This window comes from Oryza glaberrima, chromosome 4, assembly GCF_000147395.1.
Source record: "Oryza glaberrima chromosome 4, OglaRS2, whole genome shotgun sequence".
Lineage (NCBI taxonomy): Eukaryota > Viridiplantae > Streptophyta > Magnoliopsida > Poales > Poaceae > Oryza > Oryza glaberrima.
Genome location: NC_068329.1, coordinates 29,715,551 through 29,737,910, shown reverse-complemented (window position 1 = coordinate 29,737,910; position 22,360 = coordinate 29,715,551). Strand labels below are relative to the sequence as shown.

The following is a 22,360-nucleotide window of genomic DNA, read 5'->3' as shown; positions in this document are numbered from 1 at the left end:
ATCCAGGAGAAGAGAAAAGATTTGATAAATCGAAGAAGAAAAAATTTTGGGGAAAATTTTATCCTGGGGACGCTTGGATTGTGTGCTGGTTGCCTCCGATGGTCGCAAGGGCCAGAAATCTCGTCCACCCAAACCGCGGGGAGCCCTATCCCCTCAGCAAAAGCCAAGATGCTGCTGTTCCCGCCCGCCACTAAAAATATTTATGCACCTCCTCGCATTAAAAATTCCATCGACGTCGCCTCCTCTCCTCCTCCTCCTCCTCGTCGCTGCATTCCGGTGAGTCCGTGCAATGCCTGCATTTTGTGTTTTCGTGCTCGGTTTCGTCTCGTTTTTGCTGATGACAATGTTGTTTGTTTGATGCAGGTTGAGTGAGTTGGTGATTATCTGTAGGGGGTGAAAATGGCGCAGGCGGTGGTGCCGGCGATGCAGTGCCAGGTCGGGGCCGTGCGGGCGAGGCCGGCGGCGGCTGCGGCGGCGGCGGGGGGGAGGGTGTGGGGAGTCAGGAGGACCGGGCGCGGCACGTCGGGGTTCAGGGTGATGGCCGTGAGCACGGAGACCACCGGGGTGGTGACGCGGATGGAGCAGCTGCTCAACATGGACACCACCCCCTTCACCGACAAGATCATCGCCGAGTACATCTGGTACTGCAAATGCTGCATCTCACAGTGACGCTTCTGTTCTTGGTTTGACCCACACAACAGTAGCAGTAGCAGCAGTTTCAGACTTTCAGATTTCAGATAAGCCAAATCCGCACTTTTTACTAGCACCAATTTAGTACTACTGCTACAGTTTGTAGGTTTTGCACTGCACCGTTCGATTAGGGACTTGGATGGTTGAGATATGAATCATAGGATTAGCTGTGAGCAAACATTAGTAGAGTACAAGTTTTGCCTTAAAATAGATAAAAGTTTCTCAAGCATGGTGGTGGCTGGTGGTGACTCACACTAGCTGCTTTTCAGTTCCCACACTTGAATAATAATACTTCAGGAGTGCGAATCCCCGATGCGTTTTCCTGGTGAAAGCAGCAATATATTAACGAATCTGCAATCCTTTTTGCCACATTCTGCAGGGTTGGAGGAACTGGAATTGACCTCAGAAGCAAATCAAGGGTATGCACTTGGTATCATCATTATCACAAATGTTCTTGTTCTTGGATAAAGATACCAGTGCTGTCTTTAGGAAGAGAAGTTGCGTTTTTAGGGGATTAGCAGTGTACACAGCGCCTCCTTTCGTTATTTACTTTCTACCTCTTTGGCCCTTGAAAGAAAAATCGAATGCCTGTATTTCAGACAATATCAAAACCAGTGGAGGACCCCTCGGAGCTACCAAAATGGAACTACGATGGATCAAGCACAGGGCAAGCTCCAGGAGAAGATAGTGAAGTCATCTTATAGTAAGAAAAAATATTGCAGTACATGTGATTCTTCAGTAAAGCATTCTAGATTTCTAATTCTGTCTCTTCTCTTGTGCTGTCCCCCCTGATTTCAGCCCACAGGCTATATTCAAGGACCCATTTCGAGGTGGCAACAACATATTGGTACCATCCCTTCTCCTTAATGTTTTATCCTTTTCAAATGTGCTTTTCATACTAACCTGCACATAAAAGATTAGCTGTGCAATGGTTAGTGGCGCATGTGAAAAATCGCATGCTAGCTGATACAAAATCTGTTGTTTCAGGTTATGTGTGATACCTACACACCAGCTGGGGAACCCATCCCTACTAACAAACGTAACAGGGCTGCACAAGTATTCAGTGATCCAAAGGTTGTCAGCCAAGTGCCATGGTAACTAAACATCAAGCACTTTTGTGCTATAAATTACAATAGAAAACACGGTTTTTCCATCTACTTTTGTTTACATGTGAAGTTGAGACATTTTCTATGCACTATTTTTCTAGGTTTGGAATAGAACAGGAGTACACTTTGCTCCAGAGAGACGTAAACTGGCCTCTTGGCTGGCCCGTTGGAGGCTACCCTGGGCCCCAGGTATTATACTGAACAAGAATGGAGCTTTGTTGATCAGATAATAATAAAGATAAGGATGGTTTAAGTCCATGTGTTGTGTATGCTTAATGAAACACTATCATGCTGGATATTACAGGGTCCATACTACTGCGCTGTAGGATCGGACAAATCGTTTGGCCGTGACATATCAGATGCTCACTACAAGGCATGTCTTTATGCTGGAATTAACATTAGTGGAACAAATGGAGAGGTCATGCCTGGTCAGGTATGTGTGTTGTTATTTGTCAATTAGTTTTCTGAATCAGTGGATATGTTTTAACTTCTATGAAGAACAAATCCTAGTGTTTAACAAGTGAAACTTCACAATCCTTATTCATGCAGTGGGAGTACCAGGTTGGACCTAGTGTCGGTATTGAAGCTGGAGACCACATATGGATTTCAAGATATATTCTTGAGGTATTTCAAATAATAATAAAATATTTCCCTACATAATGAAATTTTGGTTCAAATAATAATAAAATATTTCCCTACATAATGAAATTTTGGTTTTCTCTCTTAATTTTCAAACCATGGTTTAAAAATCAAGCTGCATGCATATTATTGCCAAGACGTTTACATGTGCACATTTTGTGATCCACCTTGACATTCTTACAAATCGCTTGTTGAAAGCCATCATCTTTGTTTTGTTCAAAACATCAGAATGTTGCATCCTATGAATGGCTATACTTTTGCTTATATCAATTGCTGCATCAGTAAAAGCACTTCTAATTATCGTTTGCTCACTGTAATCAGAGAATAACGGAGCAGGCTGGTGTAGTGCTTACCCTTGACCCCAAACCAATTCAGGTATGTCCTAGTAAATTGTCCCCAACTTTAAAGCGAATCAAACGTTAAAGGAGACTGAACATATATAATGTACTGACAGGGAGACTGGAATGGAGCTGGGTGCCACACAAACTACAGGTTTCATTATCTTCTTCTGATGTTAAAGTATCCTGCAGCATAAGAACAAAGCTTAGAACACTTAACACAGCTTTGCTGACATTTTTCCTTTGAGAGAACAACTTTGTTGACTGAACTAATGCCTATTCAGAGACAAAAATAAATTCCTTGGGAATTTGATAGGAAAGAAAACATATGTGTAAGACCTAAAATACCAATCCAAATACGGACCGAATATCAAGTGTTCGCAGGTGTTAAATCTATTATATCTATAAAGTAATAGAAAAAGAAGCCTCCACGTTCGCTCTCACGGTCTAGAAAATCCCCCGTTAATCGAAAGAAAATAAGAAAAAAAGAAAAATAGAAGGGTATTAGGATTAGGTTTTGTGTTAACGGAAAAAAAAAACAAAGAGTAAACGGACAAAAAAAAGTTGGAAACGGAAAAAAAAAAGTTGGAAACGGACAAAAAAAAAATCCAATCGGACAAGAAAGAGAGAAAAAAGTGAAAAGGGACAAAAAAAAAGAAATTCCAATGTTAATCAAGAAAAAGAGAAAAAAAATAACCATTGGGTCATAGTAGATCCAGATTATAACAGTTTAGATTTAATATAGGGTGTGTTTGGATTCCAAATTTTTTTTTCCGAAAACGTCACATCAAATGTTTGGACACATGTATGGAGCAATAAATGTGAACGAAAAAAAAACCAATTGCACAGTTTGCATGCAAATTGCGAGACGAATCTTTTGAGCCTAATTACGCCATGATTTTACAATATGATGCTACAGTAAACATTTGCTAATAACAGATTAATTAGGCTTAATAAATTCGTCTCGTAGTTTCCGGGCAGAATCTGTAATTTGTTTTATTATTGGACTACGTTTAATTCCTTCAAATGTGTGTTCATATACTTCAAAATTTTTACACCTAAACAACTAAACACGGCCATAATAGTTATATAACTAATATAAATCTTTTTTTACGGAAGCTTAAAGTAACTATAGGAATCGAAGTAAAAAAAGCTTGAGATGGAAATGACCAAACAAACCACATGCACAAGAAAAAAGGAAAAATAGAAGGGTATTAGGATTAGGTTTTGTGTAAATGGACAAAAAAACAAAGATTGGGTGTGGTGTAAACAGACAAAAAAAAGTTGGAAACAGACAAAAAAGAAAAAATAGAAACGGACAAGAAAGATAGAAAAAGTGAAAACAGACAAGAAAAATAGAAATTCCAATGTTAATCAAGAAAAAGAGAAAAAAAAAAACCATTGAGTCATAGTAGATCCAGATTATAACAGTTTAGATTTAATATAGGGTGTGTTTAGATTCCAAAAAATTTTGGCGAAAAACGTCACATCAAATGTTTGGACACATGTATGGAGCATTATATATGGACGAAAAAAACCAATTGCACAGTTTGCATGTAAATTGCGAGACGAATCTTTTGAGCCTAATTATGCCATGATTTGATAATGTGATGCTATAGTAAACATTTGCTAATGACAGATTAATAAGGCTTAATAAATTCGTCTCGCAGTTTACAGGCGGATTCAGTAATTTGTTTTGTTATTAGTCTACGTTTAATACTTCAAATGTGTGTCCGTATACTTCAAAATTTTTACACCTAAACAACTAAACACGGCCATAATGGTTATACAACTAATATAAATCTTTTTTTTACGGAAGCTTAAAGTAACTATAGGAATCGGAGTAAAAAAAACTTGAGATGGAAACGATCAAACAAACCACATGCACAAAGTTTATTTCTAATTTAACCAATTGGATTAAGAACTAATGCATTAACTTATTTAAGTAATAAGGGCATGTTTAGATCCGCTGACAAGTTATTTTACTCTGTCACATCGAACGTTTTAACACCTGTATGAAGTATATTATGAAGTATTAAATATAGGCGAAAAAATAACTAATTGCACAGATTGCGACTAATTTGCGAGACGAATCTTTTAAGCCTAATTGCTACATGATTTGACAATGTGGTGCAAGAGTAAACATTTGCTAATGACGGATTATTTAGGCTTAATAAATTCGTCTCGCATTTTACAGGCGGATTATGTAATTTGTTTTGTTATTAGACTACGTTTAATACTTCAAATGTATGTCAGTATATCCGATGTGACATGGCAAAAATTTTCACCCCTGGATCTAAACACAGCCTAAGAAAATTGGACTCCGCGTTTGCTCTCATGGCCTAGAAATTCTCATATTAATCGAAGTCCATATAGAAAAACAATTTACATAGATAATTAAAAAATAATGAATATTGGAAGAGAAGGCTAGAGTTCATACTGGTGTACAATTTGTAACTAATTGAAATACGGAATCAGAGAAAAATAATAATAGAGTCCATATAGAAATACAATTTTAAATAGCTTAAATTCGAAATTAAAAAAAGGAATATTGAAAGAAAAAACTCCATATCAGTATACAATTTAGAACTAACTAAAATTTGGAATTAAAAAAAGAAAATATAAGTAGAAGTTTGAGTCTATATTGAAATACAATTTATAACCTTAATTTATAAAAATAAAAAATAAAAAATATTGAAATAAGAGTTTACAATCTATATAAAAATACAATTTAGAAAAAAAAATGAAAATTTGGAATAGAAATAAGGAATATTGGTAGCTAGCCGCGCAGTTTGCGCGGGCCACCATACTAGTTGTTATTGAATACAAATCCAGAATAAGCCTGTATTTACTTCGATTGACTGAATGAATGTTCTTTGTTTCTCAAACAATTGAAGTATACTGCTTGTCTTGCAAATGTAGCACCAAGAGTATGCGTGAAGATGGAGGATTTGAGGTGATCAAGAAGGCAATCCTAAACCTATCACTTCGCCATGACTTGCATATAAGTGCATATGGTGAAGGAAATGAAAGGAGGTTGACAGGTTTACACGAGACAGCTAGCATTGACAATTTCTCATGGGTATGGTTTCAGCGGCCTTTTTATATCTTTATGTTTTAATTTCTATTTTTAAGCTATATTAACGAAACATTTCATTAAAGGGTGTGGCAAACCGTGGATGCTCTATTCGGGTGGGGCGAGACACCGAGGCGAAGGGAAAAGGTATATGTTCTTCCATGTCCCCTGAAATTGTTGTGTTTGGGATTCAGAAAACACTAACATCCACTGGTATATTAAGCAACCAATTGAGCCCTCCAAAACCAGAGTAACATAGTTTTTATAGCAAATAAGCACATCATGTAGTAACTGCCCCTATTGCTCATTTGTACTTCCATAATTCAATACTTCGTTGTTACGCTCCAAATATTTCAGGTTTGAGTTGAAAATACAAACATTTTTTTTTCTGAAACTATGAAAGAACACAACATCAGCAAATGCATGTCTTGTAATGTTGTTTTCACAATTCACAAATGTGCAACTTAGTATTTGCATTTTTCAACTCAATCTTATTAACTTGCCCTTACAATGCTATATCTCCTTGCTGATAGGCTACTTGGAAGACCGTCGCCCGGCATCAAACATGGACCCGTACGTCGTGACAGCGCTATTGGCTGAAACCACAATTCTTTGGGAGCCAACCCTCGAAGCGGAGGTTCTTGCTGCTAAGAAGTTGGCCCTGAAGGTATGAAGAACTTGGACGATGAATCGGGGCAAATAAATCCCAGCAAAATTTGTTTGCTGCCCACCAGTCTTGATCTTGTATTTCTTCTGTCTGGGGATTGGTCTGTACAAATCTGCAGTTTCTAGAAAACCACGCCACCTTCCATTCGCCAGTTAACATTTTGGTTGAACACCACACTTGATCTGGGTCTGTATTTTGAGTCCATTTGTGAGTGACAGAACGGATGATGAAACACATCAGGGCACTTTTAAGTTTCTTCAGTCCTGCGTCCTTCCCTCGAAATAAAAATGTTTCCTTGTTTTTTATCCCGGGCTAAACCTGTAGTTGCGATGAAAACGTCACTATTGGAGACTTGGAGAATATAATTTGACAATTGACACTCGACCATCATGGACTGGTGTTAGTTCTCAGCTGTGGTCAGGGTTCACCTTTCTGATCGAGTGCCTGACCTGAATCCGTAGCGGAATGACATTTTTCACCAAATTTCGATCAAATTTTGGTTGAATTTTACTGTTTCAAATTTGAATTCTAGAAAACCATTCGAAATTTCACTCATAATCTTCTTTCATCTAGGGGTGCAAGTGGGTCACCCGCGAACCCATTTATAGATCAAAATAAGTGAGTTCGCGGATTAGTTTAGCCTATAAGTAGGTTTTCGTGGGTAGCCACTTGCACCCTTAGTTTCATCCCTCGTCTAAACATCTAAATTTTGCGGTTTTTGGTTGGTTTTCGTCGAAAACTTAAACCCTGGCTGTGTCATCTCTGCAGCTAGCTAACAGCAATGCATGAACAGAGCAATGGCAACACATACAGAAGAAGCAGCAGCAGAACATCGATCGATCTCTTGCGAAGAAGGGTACATGTAATTTCATGACGAAATTAACAGTCCAAGAGAGTACTTAGTACTAGTAGTACTCCTACTAACTAAGCTAGACAAGAAGATTATACACGGACAAACAGAGAAGCTGACAGCCTATGGTTTCTTTGGGTGCTTGCGTTTGGGTGGAGACGGAGAGTGCATCGCCACCCCGCTGTAATCAGCGCTGTCGATCAGCCCTTCTCTTGCGCCCTCATCATCATCCACCCAACCTGCCTTCGTCTCTGCAGTCTCCTTCGTCGTCGCCTCCATAGCCACTACCTGGACATGGACACACCATGAGCTTGACAATTATTTCTTGTTTTTCATCTGCATTTCTAGCTGAAGATGGTAGTGCACAATGTGCTATTCACTGACATTAGAAAAAAGATTATGCAGCAGAGGCAGGCACAGGAAAACACACCAAAATTCAGTTTTGCATTTCATGAACATATGAATAATGAACTCACCTCATGTTGCTCCTTGTGCTTGCCTTCATGCCGGTATTGGTGTCCTGACAAGCCTTCTCCTATCAGTTCTCTGCCTCTGCGACCAAGAACTCGAGCCACTTGATCTTGCTGCCTGCTCAGTGAAGAAGCAGCAGCAGAAGAGACATCTGCAAGATTTGCTAGGACGAGTACTCCTGAGACAAACACTAAGCAGAGTAGCTTCTGATCAATAACCATGGTTGTGCTGATGACTGGTGACAACTAACTACTGGAAATGGAGATGGAGAGAAGATGAACTGATGAAGCGAATGCTCCCTCTACATGTCTCCTCGAGGTTTATATATAAATTGGCGAAGGTTGCAGCGACAGAAATGGGCCATGGTGTCTGCACTCTAACATATTTGCAAACCAGGCCCCATCCTGAATAATACTACTTGCAAGGAGGTTAGTTCACAAAAGGCTAAGCTAGCCATTAGCATGATTGAGATCCATACTCCATTATGCAAAACATGCCGAGACATAGGCACTATTGCCATAATCATGTGTAGTTTTTGGACCATAAACGTCACATGCATGTGAGTGAGCAGATGTTTGGAGTGTACAGTAGTTGTGCTTATTAGGTAGGGGCAGAGGGGACAGCAACATTTGGCTACTTGCTGTAGGCTTCTTTGTTACTAATTTTTTGCTCATTAGATCCCTGCTAAATCTGACAAAGGTGAAGGTCATGAGGACCCAACACCCAAGAAAACACCCAAAATTCTGACTATTGAGCAATGCTGTCTGCTCTAACAGCATGATCTGATGACCCATGCTAGCTAGCTGCTCAAACTTTTCTTCTCATCACGGCATCACGCATGGTGATGGTGTCTGAATGTTGGCTTATCTCCTCCATCCTAGCTGCATGGACAGCATGGTGTCGTCAGATAGTAGGAGCTTGATTTGATGTTGTCTGTCAGTGAGTGTTGCAGTGCTAATTTTGTTAGTAATCGTAGACTTCTAGCATTGATAGAGATGAGCATATACAGGCTGATCCTTGATGATGGCAGTTTATTACACATGATCCATGAACATGTAACTAGTGCTATATGAGACAACAAGTTAGTATATATGCATCACAAGAAATGGTCCTGAGAGGCTGAAATCTGAGCTAACATGAAGCAGGGCAGGTGAGTGATGGCCCATGGCTACAAGGATTTGGTGCGTGCCTAAATGCAGAGAGAAGGCAATTCCAAAATGGTGTATCTTTCGATGGACACATATGTAGGCTGGAGGAATGCAAGGTTGGCAGCATGTATTGGCATGTCATTAGCTTTGTATTATAAAGCTGATGCATCTCATTAATGCCTGGATTATACTGATTAGAGTATGGCATGAGGTATGCAGTATGGGGGGCTCGAGACAGGGAGGTCAAGCTCAGGTAGGTTTTCTTTTATCAGACCCCAGCCTTGTCTCTTTGCTGGTCACGGAGCTGGCCATCTCTCTGGATTATGTGTATTTATGTATGGACATGTCAACTAAAATAGTCGTCAGCAGCCAACAGCGTTACTGTTGATTGTCCGTTTGGTCATCACTAATCCATTTCCTGGCTGCTTCCCTTGTGCTTTAGAATAGAGTATTAAGCGAGAAACTAAACTAAACTAAGAAATCGAACGAATTGTTTGGTGTTGATTGACGCCAGTGTTGATCGATCGAAGTTTTGATTGATTCGCAACGGCCTCGCGCATGTAAGTAGGACGAGGGGGGTTTACTCGAACGGTAGTCGCATAGTACATGGAGCGTTGTTCGGTGTGAGACGAACACGTACGCACGCTGTCATGGGTGGATGGGAGCACGCACGGTTGCCGTTGCAGTTGCAGGCGTGCAGCGGCATGGGAGATTTGATTAGCGGGAATCCTTGGGCCGATTCCACGTACGTTTCCACTCCCAGCCTTGCCCATCTATGATGGGCTTTGGGGCTTTGCACAGAGCCGTTTGGTGGTGGATCATCGGCGGGGCGCAGCGCGCGGGTGGGTGGGCGGATTCGCGTGCCGCGCCAAAGCGTTTGACGTCTCGTTTCTGCACAACCCACACGCGAGTCCAGGACGGACGGCCCAGCGGCTCGCGCCCAGGACGGACGCACGCGGTTCCACCAGCGACGTGCTTCCTGCCGTATGGGCTTCATGCGCTGCACCCGGCCCCTCTGTTTCTCGCGTGCACAGCACAGGGCAGCGTCGTCGTTGTAAATGCAAAGTCCTGTTCGGCACGTCTGCTCAAGCTTCATTTTTCTTATAGTTGTAACCTTTTCATCTAAAATGAAAGTAAAACTGGTCAGAGAGCTCTCACGAAATAAACAATAGAGGTGGAGCTTAATTCAGACTACTCTATAGATCTATTTCAACCCTAACTTATAAATCTACTCTAACCCCAACTTCTAAAATTAAATTTAAGAGATAGAGCTTTACCAAATATGTCCGTACTAAAGGAGAACCCAGCTCGTAGGGGGTCACAGGTGAAAGGACTGGATTCCAGCCAAGCGTACACATAACTGTATGTATTCTAGGGGATTGTCCAAGCTTTTATAAACTGGATTTTCTTCGTTTATGAATGAACAGATGATCTCTGATGGCCCGGGAAAAGAAAATGCAAGGCTAACGAGAAAAGATATCCGATGGACTGAACAAATGCAAGGCCTGGCCGGCTTCGTCTCTGTGGTCAACGGACAAACAGTGCGTGAAAAAGCAGCTAGTGTCCAGAGCGCAGCTGAGCGGCTGACACGAAACAGTTATCCAAATGCGGGCCTACACAGTCACAGATCGCGTCAATTCAAGGCTTCCAGTTCCAGCCCATGAAGGGTGTACACACATCTCGTAAAAAGGAAAAATATAGTAAAATGAAGAGTTGAAATGGCTGCAGTCCTACACTCCTACTAGCATGAAAGTTGAATTTTGTTCCTCGAGATAATATTCTCTTATTTTATGCACGGTGTTTAAAAATTTATAAAAAATAAAAAAAATACTATGATAGATCAATACTCCCTCCATTCTATAATATAAGACACAACTATTTTTTTTATGCTCCATAATATAAGCCATACATGCATACATACAATTAATTAGGACATATTCTTCATTAAATTATTGTTTTTTTAAATCCTCCACCCTCAAGATCTCAAATTTATTGGATGCATGCATTATATTTATTAGGTTGATTCAAACTAGGAGATGATAATAATTGTTTCTTGATATTTGGGTTAAGGGTGGTTGTGCCTTATATTTTGGAACGGATGGAGTATATGATATATCTTTGTATGCAAATATGCAAGATGAAATTCGATTTATACGATTTGAAACAAAAACGATCATGAATTACAGTTTCATTCATAGTTAAATTTATTATTTTTGTTTTTTTATGAGTCAAATTTAAATATGCAGGTTTGATAAATGATATACTCCCTCCATCTATTTTTGATAGTCATATTTCTAAATCTGAAAAATTTATTTTTGATAGGCATATTTCAATCCAACAGCCTATCCTCTTAATGACTTTCTCGGATTTAATGCATGACTCTCTATTCTTCCACACATGATTGGCTACATGGGCATTGAGAAATGTAAATATTAATGAATCGCTTGTTTACGAGGAATAACTAGTAACACGTTTAAATGGATGATAAGTAGAATTAATTATCATTGGTATGTGTTGTCGATTACATATTGATCGATCTTACTAAATTATTTTAATTTTTTTAATGATTTTTGAGTGACATGTAAAATAAGAGAATATTCTCTTAAAGGATGAATGGAGTTTCCCCTACTAGTATGTGTCACCCCCAAACACTTTCAGTTAGCAAGCTGTCATTCACTGATACTCCACTATATCAGAAAATTTTGGTGGAAAACCACTTGGCCCTGCCGCTACCGCCGCTGCTTCTACCGTTACGTGAATGCCGGGCTACACGAGTCGGTGTTTTTTGGCCCCATATTATCTGATACCCAGCACGCCTGCGCCGACAGGCGATCGGCAGCTGCGCGTCGCGCGCATGGTCGGTGGGACGGTGAGCGCCAGCCAAGTGCCCAAGAAGCCTGCAGGGTCCGCAGCTTCTGCACTTGTCTCCATCTCACTCACCCACAGTACGATGATGCTGATGCACAGCACAACGACTTGCTACCAATGCTTAAAGCTTTGAAATGCCTCTGCGTGACATGCTATATGCGCCTTTATTTTTTCCTTTTTCACAGATGGATCTCATCTATCCGGTTAGTGGCGCTGCATCATGCAATGCATGCGACCGTGTGCTATGTTGTTTGCTTCCATCCGTTCCCTTAGCCAACCTCTGCACGATACGTGGTGGACGACGACTCCACTACCCCTGCATTGCAGCAGCAGTGTACTAGTGTGTGTCTCCACGAACTCACTGGATCGACGGAACAGAGAGAGTATCCATGCATTGTACTACTAGGATTATTTAGCTAGGTCCACTCTAATCGACAACTGCTCGATCGGTTGGCTTGTGCTGCTGTGCAACGCATGGCTGCCTTGCCCATTTGTTGTAAGCGATTACTCTGTCTCAAGATAAGTTAATTTTTAGCTCTTTCTATTGATCTCAAACTAAAATTGGTTTTTAAGTAATCATTGCATCAAAAATTTATGAAAGTAGAAGATAAATATATTGAAAGTAGATAAAGTGGAAATAATTGTATTGGGATTTGATAAAGTGGAAGTATCTAACTTTTTAAATTTTACACACATGTGTGGATGGATGAAAAATAAAATTATTTTGAAACGGGGGGAGTAGTAAAATTCTTCCCTTATCTATACTATTATAAAAATTGAAAATGTTTTTGCTGGTACTTTGGTAGGTCATTCGTGTTTGAGTCGGTTTTTAAGTTTATTCGTTTTTGGAAATACGGATCTGTGTTTGAGTCGATTTTTATGATCGTTCCCTTTTAAAAATACAATAGATGTTTTATAAGAAATCTCTTTAAAAAAAACTCGCATGCTAACTCGGGACACTTTTAAAAATATAAAAGGAGTCGTATAAAAATCATTTTAAAAAAACTTGCATGCTAAATTGAGATAAGAGTTGGACTCCTAATTATAACTTATGATTTTCAAAAAAAATATCCAAGCAAATTCCCACAAGGATTTTCACCCTAACTAAACCGTATAACAGTGATAATAAAACTAAAATAGCCTTCATCCGTTATAATGCATGGCATTTTTTCTAGTCACCTAAAAACGAAATTGAAACGGTTCGGTTTTTGCAGAAATAGAGGGGAGAAAACGTTGTACCAAATGAATTAAGCCTATGTTTCACAGCCAGGCAGTTGGGTCGTCTCTGCAACAGTGACATTAGGCCCCTCGATTCTAGGCCCATGTAGATTCAATTAAGCAGGCCGGCCTATAAAAAACCCGAGCTTTAGATATTCATTTTCTAACTGATGATCACATTTACTCACAGATTCACAGTTCACCATTAAAAAGATGGGATTGATGATTACAGTTCTGTCTTCTGCCATCATATATAGAGATAAAGGCGTGGTTTCTTTTTATCGCTCTCAGGTGTACTCTTTACGTACTTTCCGTCCCTTAATTAATTTGCATATATATTCAGCATTTAGAAGATCATAACAAGGACAAGACGACAACCAAAAAGAAGACACGCAAAATGTGCAAATTAAAGATGATCATAATAAATGTACGAGATATGATATAAAGATGCATTTAACCAAAAGAGATTTACTGGCCCCAAATCAATCGAAATGATCAGCACGTACTAGGTACCACTGTGGTACGGTATAATGTGGCAGCTGACACACAAAACGGCGGCAGAATTATCATACTACTTAGTGATCATATCTAATAATCCTAGCTTTGTCTATGTATGGGTCCTCAAGGTTCTTGAAAGGGATAACACATTGTGGTCATAGTCATCTTTGATTAGCAGGTACCTAATATCATACCTTAGCACATGCACGAGTACCTAGCATATAAGGGTAATATACAAAGTATAATACATAGACTCTCCACATATTCATAAGAATATAAATGAAAGCTAAAACAATCGAGTGGCATGACTAACTAGCTCAACCCGTTTGATTTAGGGTTTATTTGATACAGTTTCAGCTTCAACTCTATTTATCTATCTTAGAGTTGAAGCCCAACCAAATAAGAGTGGAGCTGGTTAGAGTACTCTCACAAAATGAATTAGAGATGTGGCTGAGTTTAGACAGCTTCACAACTTCACTTCAAATTTAACTTATGAAATTAAATTTAGATGTTAGTCCTACCAAATAGGCTTAGATCGTCGAACGTGTTATTGCTACATATTATAGAGGTAAATCAAATATTTTGAAAATCATCCTTTCAAAAAAAATATTGAAACTCAAATTTGACAAATAAATTAAAATAAATATTATATATAAAGAATACAATAGAAGAAAGTTTTTTAGAAAATGTATTTTTCAAAATTTAGAGTAAATAATATATTTAAAAAATCTAACGAATAACCCCAAAAGATCACAAGACACCATGGAATCCCGTAGATCTTCTGGATTAGCTGAACACTGCATGCATGTCGTTGCTAACGCTATCTTAACAGTGCAGCACTGTAGCACACAGTAAGTGGTTTGGTTGGTCAAAAACGTACTAGAGCCACATTTACAAAGCAAAATGCCACGAGTACTACCGCTTGCTCCACCTTGATGTTGGATTAGACCACAGGGCTGACCTAGCTAAAATCAATTCCACTGACATGGACAACTAGGCACTAGCTAAAGAAAACCCTACATATTCATACACACGTACAGTACATGTATAGTAGTACCACTGTACATCTGTGTACCAGGTAACAGGAAATCCTTGTACATATACAGCAAACAGTAGGCATTGCATATTGCATCTTTTGCCAGTAAAATAGCCTGCAAATAATGTACTAGCTAGTACCAACTGAATGAACTGATACGTTCAACCCAACGCTACATACTTACTCCCTCCGTCAAAAAAAAACTAAACATAAGAGAAGATGTGATATTTTCTAGTACAATAAATCTGAATAAAGGGCTGTGATTCATTGTCATAGAAGATGTCACATCCTTACCTATCTAGTTGTGTTTTTTTTTTGACGGATGGAGTATGTCCGGTGTTTTTCCAATAAAAAAATATATATGTCCAACTTAGAGCAGATGAAAAAACCATTAATAAGTAAAAATTCGTGAAAATCGGATCTAAAAATTCTCTAATATGAAAAGGTTCTAGAGATATGTATAGACATAAGATACATTCCCACCAAACCTAAAATCCAATCTTAACTTTATTTGAGAGAGAGAGAGAGAGAAAGAGAGATAAATTTCGATGAATACTGTCTTTTTACTATCCATCTTGTATGGCACAGCTGTTCTCATCTTGTATGGCACGTTCTGGATCGATCGATGGGAGAATGAGACAGGGACCGATGGATCATGGTCGTCTCATGGATGGTTGCTGTTGGTTTCGTTCACCTACAAAAGCCTGCAGAAACGACCCAGAGGAGGAGGAAACGGGGAAGGTTTCTCTGTTTTTTTTCTCTAGCAAAACAAGCTGCTTCTAGCTACTCCTCTCTGCTTGCTGTCGCACTCACACCTTGCAATCTTTCATCAGCTCATCAGCTGCACAGCCCATCTCTCGCTGACCCGTTTTTGTCCCCTGTGTTAATACACACACATCTCCCTTTTTTTTAGCTTGTGCTTGCTATATTGTCCAGGTGTGATAGTACTTGTGTCTACTACATGTAGGAGCATATGCATGCAAGAATTTGTGTGTGTTTCTCTCTATCTCTGCTGGATTGGATACAAGAAGTAACAGGCTTGTACCAGAAGCAAAATAACCGGCCGGGATGGCCATAAACCCTTGTCTGTGGCATTACCTCTCTCTCTATTTATGAACCATGATGCTTGTATATTTATTGGCATCTAAAAGTGGTGAGAAGTGCCCATGGGGCATGTGGCATTGTGGCAACCATCGGCAGGGCCTTTTGAAAGCTTGTTTTGACCATGCACCGGCGATATAGTTTTAGCCACAGGAGTCATTACGACCCAGCCTTTACTACTACTACTACATCGATCGATAAGAAAATGAACAGATAAGCACAAGTATTTTAGTTACCATTGTTCATAGACATATTCAATGGAATTGTTGTATGATATTAAGTCCCTTTGAATCTCAGAAATAAAAAAACAAAAAAAAATAGGAAAAACACATGGTTATAATAGGATTGCAAAACACGGAAAAAACACAGGAATAACCGCTTGATTGGACCATAGAAAAAACAAAGGAATCGGGAGATAGATTGAAGGAAATTTTCCAAGAGCTTTGAGCTCTTGCTAAGTTTCCTCCAAAATCTCTATAGGATTATCCATTCCATAGGAATTTCAAAGGACTAGATATGATTCAATCCTTTGATTCAAAGGCATTTATAGAAATTTTTCCTATAGGATTGAAATCCTCCAAAATTCTTATGTTTTTCCTCCAAATCAAAGGAGCACTTAGGAGGAGAAAACTTGCTGTTAGATCCTATCCTTTTCTGATTCTGAATTTTTGTTTCCGCAGTCTCCCTAGCTAATCGATATGTTTCATGTAAAAAAATATGTATACAAATTTTCATCTTTTTTTTTTTGTAAAACAACTTTTCAACTTCTTATTCCTTCCGTATCAGAATATAGCAATATAGAATTAGATTAGATATATCCCTCGTACACCCTGCTCTGAATGTTAGTGTTGATATACGGCGTAAATCCGGATGATTGATGCTAGGATATGTCTATTTTAGGATGAAGGAAGTAATAATTAATTCATTTGTTTATACACTTAAATAGCTAATAGAAAATCATATGATCCATCAACCTATCAATTTCAGCTATCCCCTTAAAGATGAACACCTTTTTTACCATTGTGTGAGATACTGAATCCAGCTCTGGATGAGAAATAGAGATGTGGAGCCCCTGTTCACCAAACTTTCCATTTTCTCCCCACCTTTTTGCTCTGAAGAAAGTGGCCTTTGTGTAGTTGTGTGTGTGGGTGTTTCCTTCTCTTCTTTCTCTTTACCAATCCCTCTCTCTCTCTCTCTCTCTATACACAGCAGCTGAGACAGTGGCAGGGAGGAGCAGAGAATTGAAGATCCTTAAATGCGGTTTGGTGGCATCCCCCCACTGGCCCATCCTCCATCCTTTGCTCCCAATATCACATTTGCGTTTTGCATTTTTTGCACTGCATTTCATTGCATTGCCACACCAGTACACCACCCCCACCTACATAAAAACCCAATGGCAATCTTGCAAGAACTAACCTTTGCCACCACTGATCCCTGCTGCTACTCCTCCCATCTTTTACCCACTTTGACTCCACTCCACCTAGCTACCTAGCTAGCTCGCACCTTCTTCTTCGTGTTCGTTAAGCTTGCCGGGCTTACCGGCAAAGAAGGTCGTCGGCGACGCGATGATGAGGAGGCGGTGGTCTCGCGCGGCCGTCGTCGCCTGCTTACTGCTGCTCGCCGCCGCGTGCGCGGAGTCGGCGCGCCCACTGCCGGCCCCGGCCAAGGCGGCGGCGGCGGTTGTCGTCGTCAGGCCGAGGAGCGCGTTCGACGTGGTGATGGCCGGGCTCGTCGGCATCGGGCTCGGGCACCGGTGGCGGCCCGGCGGCGGCGACCTGGTCGACGACGAGAAGCGGCGGGTGCCGACGGGGCCCAACCCGCTGCACAACCGATGAGTACTACGTGGTACGTGTACGTACGTATAGCTAGCTAGCTAGCCTGCCGCGGCTTGGAGAGACGCGTCCATGTTATATATATTTCCGCCATTAGCGTGGGCGCGAGGAGCAAGCAAAGCTCCATCGCAGAGTCGTCATGGCGGCGGCGACGACGACGACGAGGAGAAGAGGAGGAGAAGAATGGGAAGGAGAAGAGAGGAGTTCGTCCAGTATTGTTTCCCTTCTGCTTCCCTTTCTTCTTTGTCCCTCTTCTGATCCACTTAATTTGGTTTTTTTTAATTTTTTTCTTGATTTTATTTTGATTTTTTTCCTCTCTTGTATTGATTGGTTTGTGAAGTGGACAGCAAGGCCATTCTGTTGATCGAAAGAGAGATAGAGATATGAGTATAGTGTTTCTTGTTTCCATATCCATCTCTTAATCTATAGTTTTCTTGATGATTGTGTTGTTATTTGGTAGTATATATTGGTACATGCATGCTCTTGTGTACAATCACATAGTTGACTTCCTTGCATTAATTTTGGGTACAAAATGATTAATTAGCTAGGCTAAATTACTCAATGAAAACAATCAGACTACTGCATCTTTGCAGGGGAGTCGTAGTGGGAAAAAGTTCACAAAAGAAACATCTTGGATTGAAGTATACGATAGCTTTTAAAAGAGAAGTTCGTCGAGAACGCAATGGATTAAAAGGGAAGTCTTGTGGGAGAAGAGATGACTGTGTGAAAAAAAAATCAAATCTTTTTTCCAGAAGTTAGGAAATGATGAACATCAATCGATCACCCCAATGTGATGAATTCCCTTTTGAATTTAGCATGAATTTCTTGTGCCTCTTTTCTTTATTGACGAAAGTTTTGAACCCCATTTAATTTCTATTGAGTCTTTCATACACTCCCTTTTCCCAATTTTTGCATTATCATTTCCTCCAATTAATTTAAGGCAACGTCAACGTGGACAACTAAACAGGAAATTAAAACAGGAAAAGCAATGAGTGCATGCATTTTTCTCTCGAATTCCAAATATCCAGTGCATTTTTTTATACGTAGATATATAAGTTCAGAGATACAGTTTACTACTAAATCCTAAGCCCTTATGGATACAAATATCAGAAAAAAAATAAGAATATTGTCAAGAAGTGAAGAAAAACAAAAGGAAAATCCAATGCATGCCTGTCCAAATTTATTTCATCTAGTTGGAAATTCTGCAAGGTTTCATAAATGTTGGATGTGATTGGTGGGCAGATAATCCAGATGTGCGACTACTATTTCAGCCCAGTAATTGCTCCCTAGCGCCCACACAAATCTCTATCACACATCGATCTCTTGTCAGCACTGAAGCCCAGCGTTTGTTGATATCTCAACGCAAAGACTGAATCTTCTTCCTCCAGGGATTAGTTGAGACTGATCGGGGAATTATGAATTTATGATCCGTCGTTTCTGTCACATTTGAGTGGCTTAATCTGGTGAACGATCGATGAAGTGGAGGTGTTTGATCGATGTGACGCCGTTGCAATTATTTTGCCATCCTTGGTGCTCGCCAGAGGCTCTCTAAGGCATTCTCAACCCAATGACTACATGGTATCCATAGCATTATATAAGCTGTCACCTAGAATAAAAAATAATGTGGCAAGTGAATAAATGAGAAAAGAGAAGAAAACCATATCTTGCATGAGACAGTTTTTACACAACATCCAAGACATCATGTGAGATAAGTAGCATTAAATTTAAGTATGGAATAGTGGTGTTTGCATTGGAAGAGTAGTTTCGTACTAGTTTTATGATAATGTGGAGTTTATGAAAACCATGTATAGTGTCTTGGATTGGGAATGGCCTAATTCCCACGGAGTATCATCAAGAGGCTGTCCTCCTACAGCACTCGGACAACGAGTTGCATTGATGTCACAGCTGCTTGCTGTGCAGGTTGATAGGAGTGTGTTCTTGGTTAATTAGGTTTGCTTAACCGTGTAATGGGTCTAATCCTACTTTAAATTGTTATATTTTATAACGGAGGGAGTATATATTTAAATATATTTTTTCTATGGTGTTGTTCTTTTCAGCGTATTTATTGGATTATTAAAATAGATTATTCGCTCAACACTTAATTTTTTTTATAAAAAAATCTTATGTTCTATTAATTATATCACTTATTTTGAGCTATTTGGTACATTTATTTCTCAAAATATTTAACCGATCCCTGTAATTAAGTAGATAACCCATGGCAATAATCCATTGAACAATCTAAGTCCATGATTCAGCTTAGAATTATGATAATCTGAATTATTAGGAGTAAGCTGAAATAAACAAATAGCTTATTATGATATATTATTATAATCTATAAGCTAGATTACTATAATCTGGTAATCCACTATAAATGTGCATTTTCTAGATTATTGGGTGACTAACAGCTAATAATCCAGAGAATCAAATAGCTAATCGCTTATTCTATGCCGGTTTATTATAATCCAACTTATAGCAATCTGATTCAATAATCTAGATTATAATAATCTTAAGCTGAAATAAACAGGGCCTAAATCAAATGGTAGAGACAGAGATGGAATGCTATTTTGTTGTTTTAATGAAATATCTGATATCTTTTATTAGTAAAAAAAAGAAGAAGAAGTTGCAACAGAATGACAGATGCATGACAATTGGCAAGGACTTGGCAAGAAATACAAGGACGAGTACGTACGTGCTAGTACAACACCAATTAGCTGGAGGAGGTAGCTAGCTAACCAAGGCCTTATTTAGTTCCAATTTTTTTTTCAAACTTTTAACTTTTTCATCACATCAAAACTTTTATACACATAAGCTTTCGACTTTTTCATCACATCGTTCTAATCTCAACCAAATTTACAATTTTGGCGTGAATTAAGCACACCCCAAATGCAGTGCAGTGTCAAACAAACAGCTCAGGAATCTCATCGACATGGACCCTTCTCCTACATGGGTACGAACAGTATCCATCCATCCATCCTTGAAGCCAGCAAGCTGATGCAGCAGTGCTGCTCGCATCAATTGCACATGTCTGCATATATATCTGTCCCAGCCTCTCCCCAGCTTACATCTGAAGTCTGAGCAACATACATACACATACTACACGCGTTTCAGAGATTATTGGTGGACGGATGCAGCAAGCAAGCCGGGAAAGACTTTACAGAGGACATCATGATGTGAAAACGGAAACTTTACGCTGCATTTTCGACTGACGATTTCCTCTCGCAGCTGCTATTCAGGAGTCTTAACTACTAGCGCAGTAGCGCTCCGCTCTCTATCTCTGCTCGTCTCTCTACTGTACCACCGGTGAGGTGAATGGCGTGTAGTAACCTTCTCCATTTTTAAAATCTCGCAATTTCTAATGGTAACCGTACAGTTTTTGTTGTAACCGTGCTATTACCGTATCATTACACCGTGAGATAATGATAACCCGTAACCCTCATTACCGGATTAATTAGTAAAACAATAAGAGAAATTCAAGAAGAGGAAGCAAAGGAGGTTTTCAGTGAAGGTGGTATATATAGATCAGAAGATATAGATCCTTCTCATAACTGCCAATGCAGTAGCAGTGGGCCACGGTTTCCCTTACCGCCGGTAACCGCGCGGTTACTAGGCTTACCGCGGGGGTACGGTAATATAAATACCGCGGTAACCTCCTTAAACAAAATAAATTTAAAAAATAATTTGAATTTTTGATAAATTTTACACGGTTTTGTACGATTTTCCACGGTTACCGCACGGTAACGTGCTTACCACCGGGGCGCGGTAACCCTGACCCCAGCGGTTTGGGAAACCCTGGCAGCGGCTGACATCCGAGTTCTTGTCTATACATCAATAGTATTTGTTACTGCACCAACATTACCGTAGACAATCCTCACTGGTATATCAGGATCAGCTGCTTGCTGCAGTGGAGAGGAGGTCGGGTGGCCAGTGAGTCAATACGGTAGCATTGCCATCTCGGCAGTGCTGGCTGGCTGGCTGGCTGGTCCTCTGCCTTTTGCCGTTGCTCCCTGCGACTGCGAGTGAGTGCCCCCATGCTTCGTTCTCTAGCGCTGTCTTTAATGGGAGTGGGGCGAGCAACAAAATGTGTTTAACTAGATTTGTTTCACCCCCTTGTTTTTTTTCTTGGAATAGTACTACTAATAATGAATTATATTTTGTCCAGATATGACATACTTTAGTACTATAAATCGGAAAGTATATCTATTTAGACTTATAGTATTAAGATATGTCTAATTCGATATTAGGGCATGTACAAAGGTAGAGTCAGATATGGGCGCTACGTTATCTAGAGACTAGCATCCTACAACAGTTAGAGATAATATGGTCTCTAATCATTAATATATCAAAATACTTTTTCTTACTTTTCTTTCCTTTCTTTCACTACCATGCAACAAAATTTGCTATAATAAATGCTAAGAGTCGACTTTGAGCTGTTGTCATGCATAACAACCATACTCATTTCTCTTTCTTCTATGTCATTAAATTTACTTGCATTACAATAGAGAGAGACCACTAATAAAGACAGTTGTATATGATCTTAGTTAGTTTTTTATGGGACAAAGAAAGTAGAAGTAGAGAAATCATCGTCAAATCTTAAGCGGCCCTCAGATTCAAAGTTTCAAACCAGTAGTTGTCTCCGATAAAAAGAAAGATTCAGGGCAGGAGCGTTAAAACAGGAGGAGTAATTACTGCCTACGCCCATAAATGGCGTTAGATTATCCTGTAAAGGTAAAAATCGGAACCAGAGGTACGGTCGATGCTCTTCTCTCTTTTGCCGTGCTACATTGTCCCGTTGTGTTTCGAACTAATCCCGAGTATTATGGAG

The 22,360-nt window shown here is 39.7% G+C and overlaps 2 protein-coding genes across 2 annotated transcripts; one reads left to right on the top strand and one right to left on the bottom strand.

Moving 5' to 3' along the window:
* Positions 1-125: 125 nt before the first annotated feature.
* Positions 126-6,776, top strand: LOC127770096 (glutamine synthetase, chloroplastic). Its single transcript, XM_052295770.1, has 14 exons — positions 126-276; positions 364-641; positions 1,070-1,109; positions 1,290-1,393; positions 1,489-1,537; positions 1,678-1,784; positions 1,898-1,985; positions 2,101-2,229; positions 2,346-2,420; positions 2,757-2,810; positions 2,890-2,927; positions 5,696-5,855; positions 5,936-5,996; positions 6,383-6,776. Exons 2-14 carry the CDS (start codon positions 400-402, stop codon positions 6,520-6,522), a joined length of 1,287 nt encoding a protein of 428 aa, XP_052151730.1. The 5' UTR covers positions 126-276; positions 364-399; the 3' UTR covers positions 6,523-6,776.
* Positions 6,777-7,324: 548 nt separating this feature from the next.
* Positions 7,325-8,165, bottom strand: LOC127770101 (uncharacterized). The gene is made up of 2 exons (XM_052295776.1): positions 7,843-8,165; positions 7,325-7,654 (listed from the first exon to the last, which is right to left on the bottom strand). The coding sequence occupies exons 1-2, from the start codon at positions 8,056-8,058 to the stop codon at positions 7,490-7,492; spliced, it is 381 nt and encodes a 126-aa protein (XP_052151736.1). The 5' UTR covers positions 8,059-8,165; the 3' UTR covers positions 7,325-7,489.
* Positions 8,166-22,360: the final 14,195 nt, after the last annotated feature.

Bases quoted from the DNA above. Each gene is read 5' to 3' on its own strand.
- LOC127770096 (XM_052295770.1), top strand. From the start codon at position 400: ATGGCGCAGGCGGTGGTGCCGGCGATGCAGTGCCAGGTCGGGGCCGTG. The intron at 642-1,069 runs GTACTGCAAATG...CACATTCTGCAG, and splicing joins ATCATCGCCGAGTACATCTG to GGTTGGAGGAACTGGAATTG. The intron at 1,986-2,100 runs GTATTATACTGA...TGGATATTACAG, and splicing joins GAGGCTACCCTGGGCCCCAG to GGTCCATACTACTGCGCTGT.
- LOC127770101 (XM_052295776.1), bottom strand. From the start codon at position 8,058: ATGGTTATTGATCAGAAGCTACTCTGCTTAGTGTTTGTCTCAGGAGTA. The intron at 7,655-7,842 runs GTGAGTTCATTA...GTCCATGTCCAG, and splicing joins AGCACAAGGAGCAACATGAG to GTAGTGGCTATGGAGGCGAC.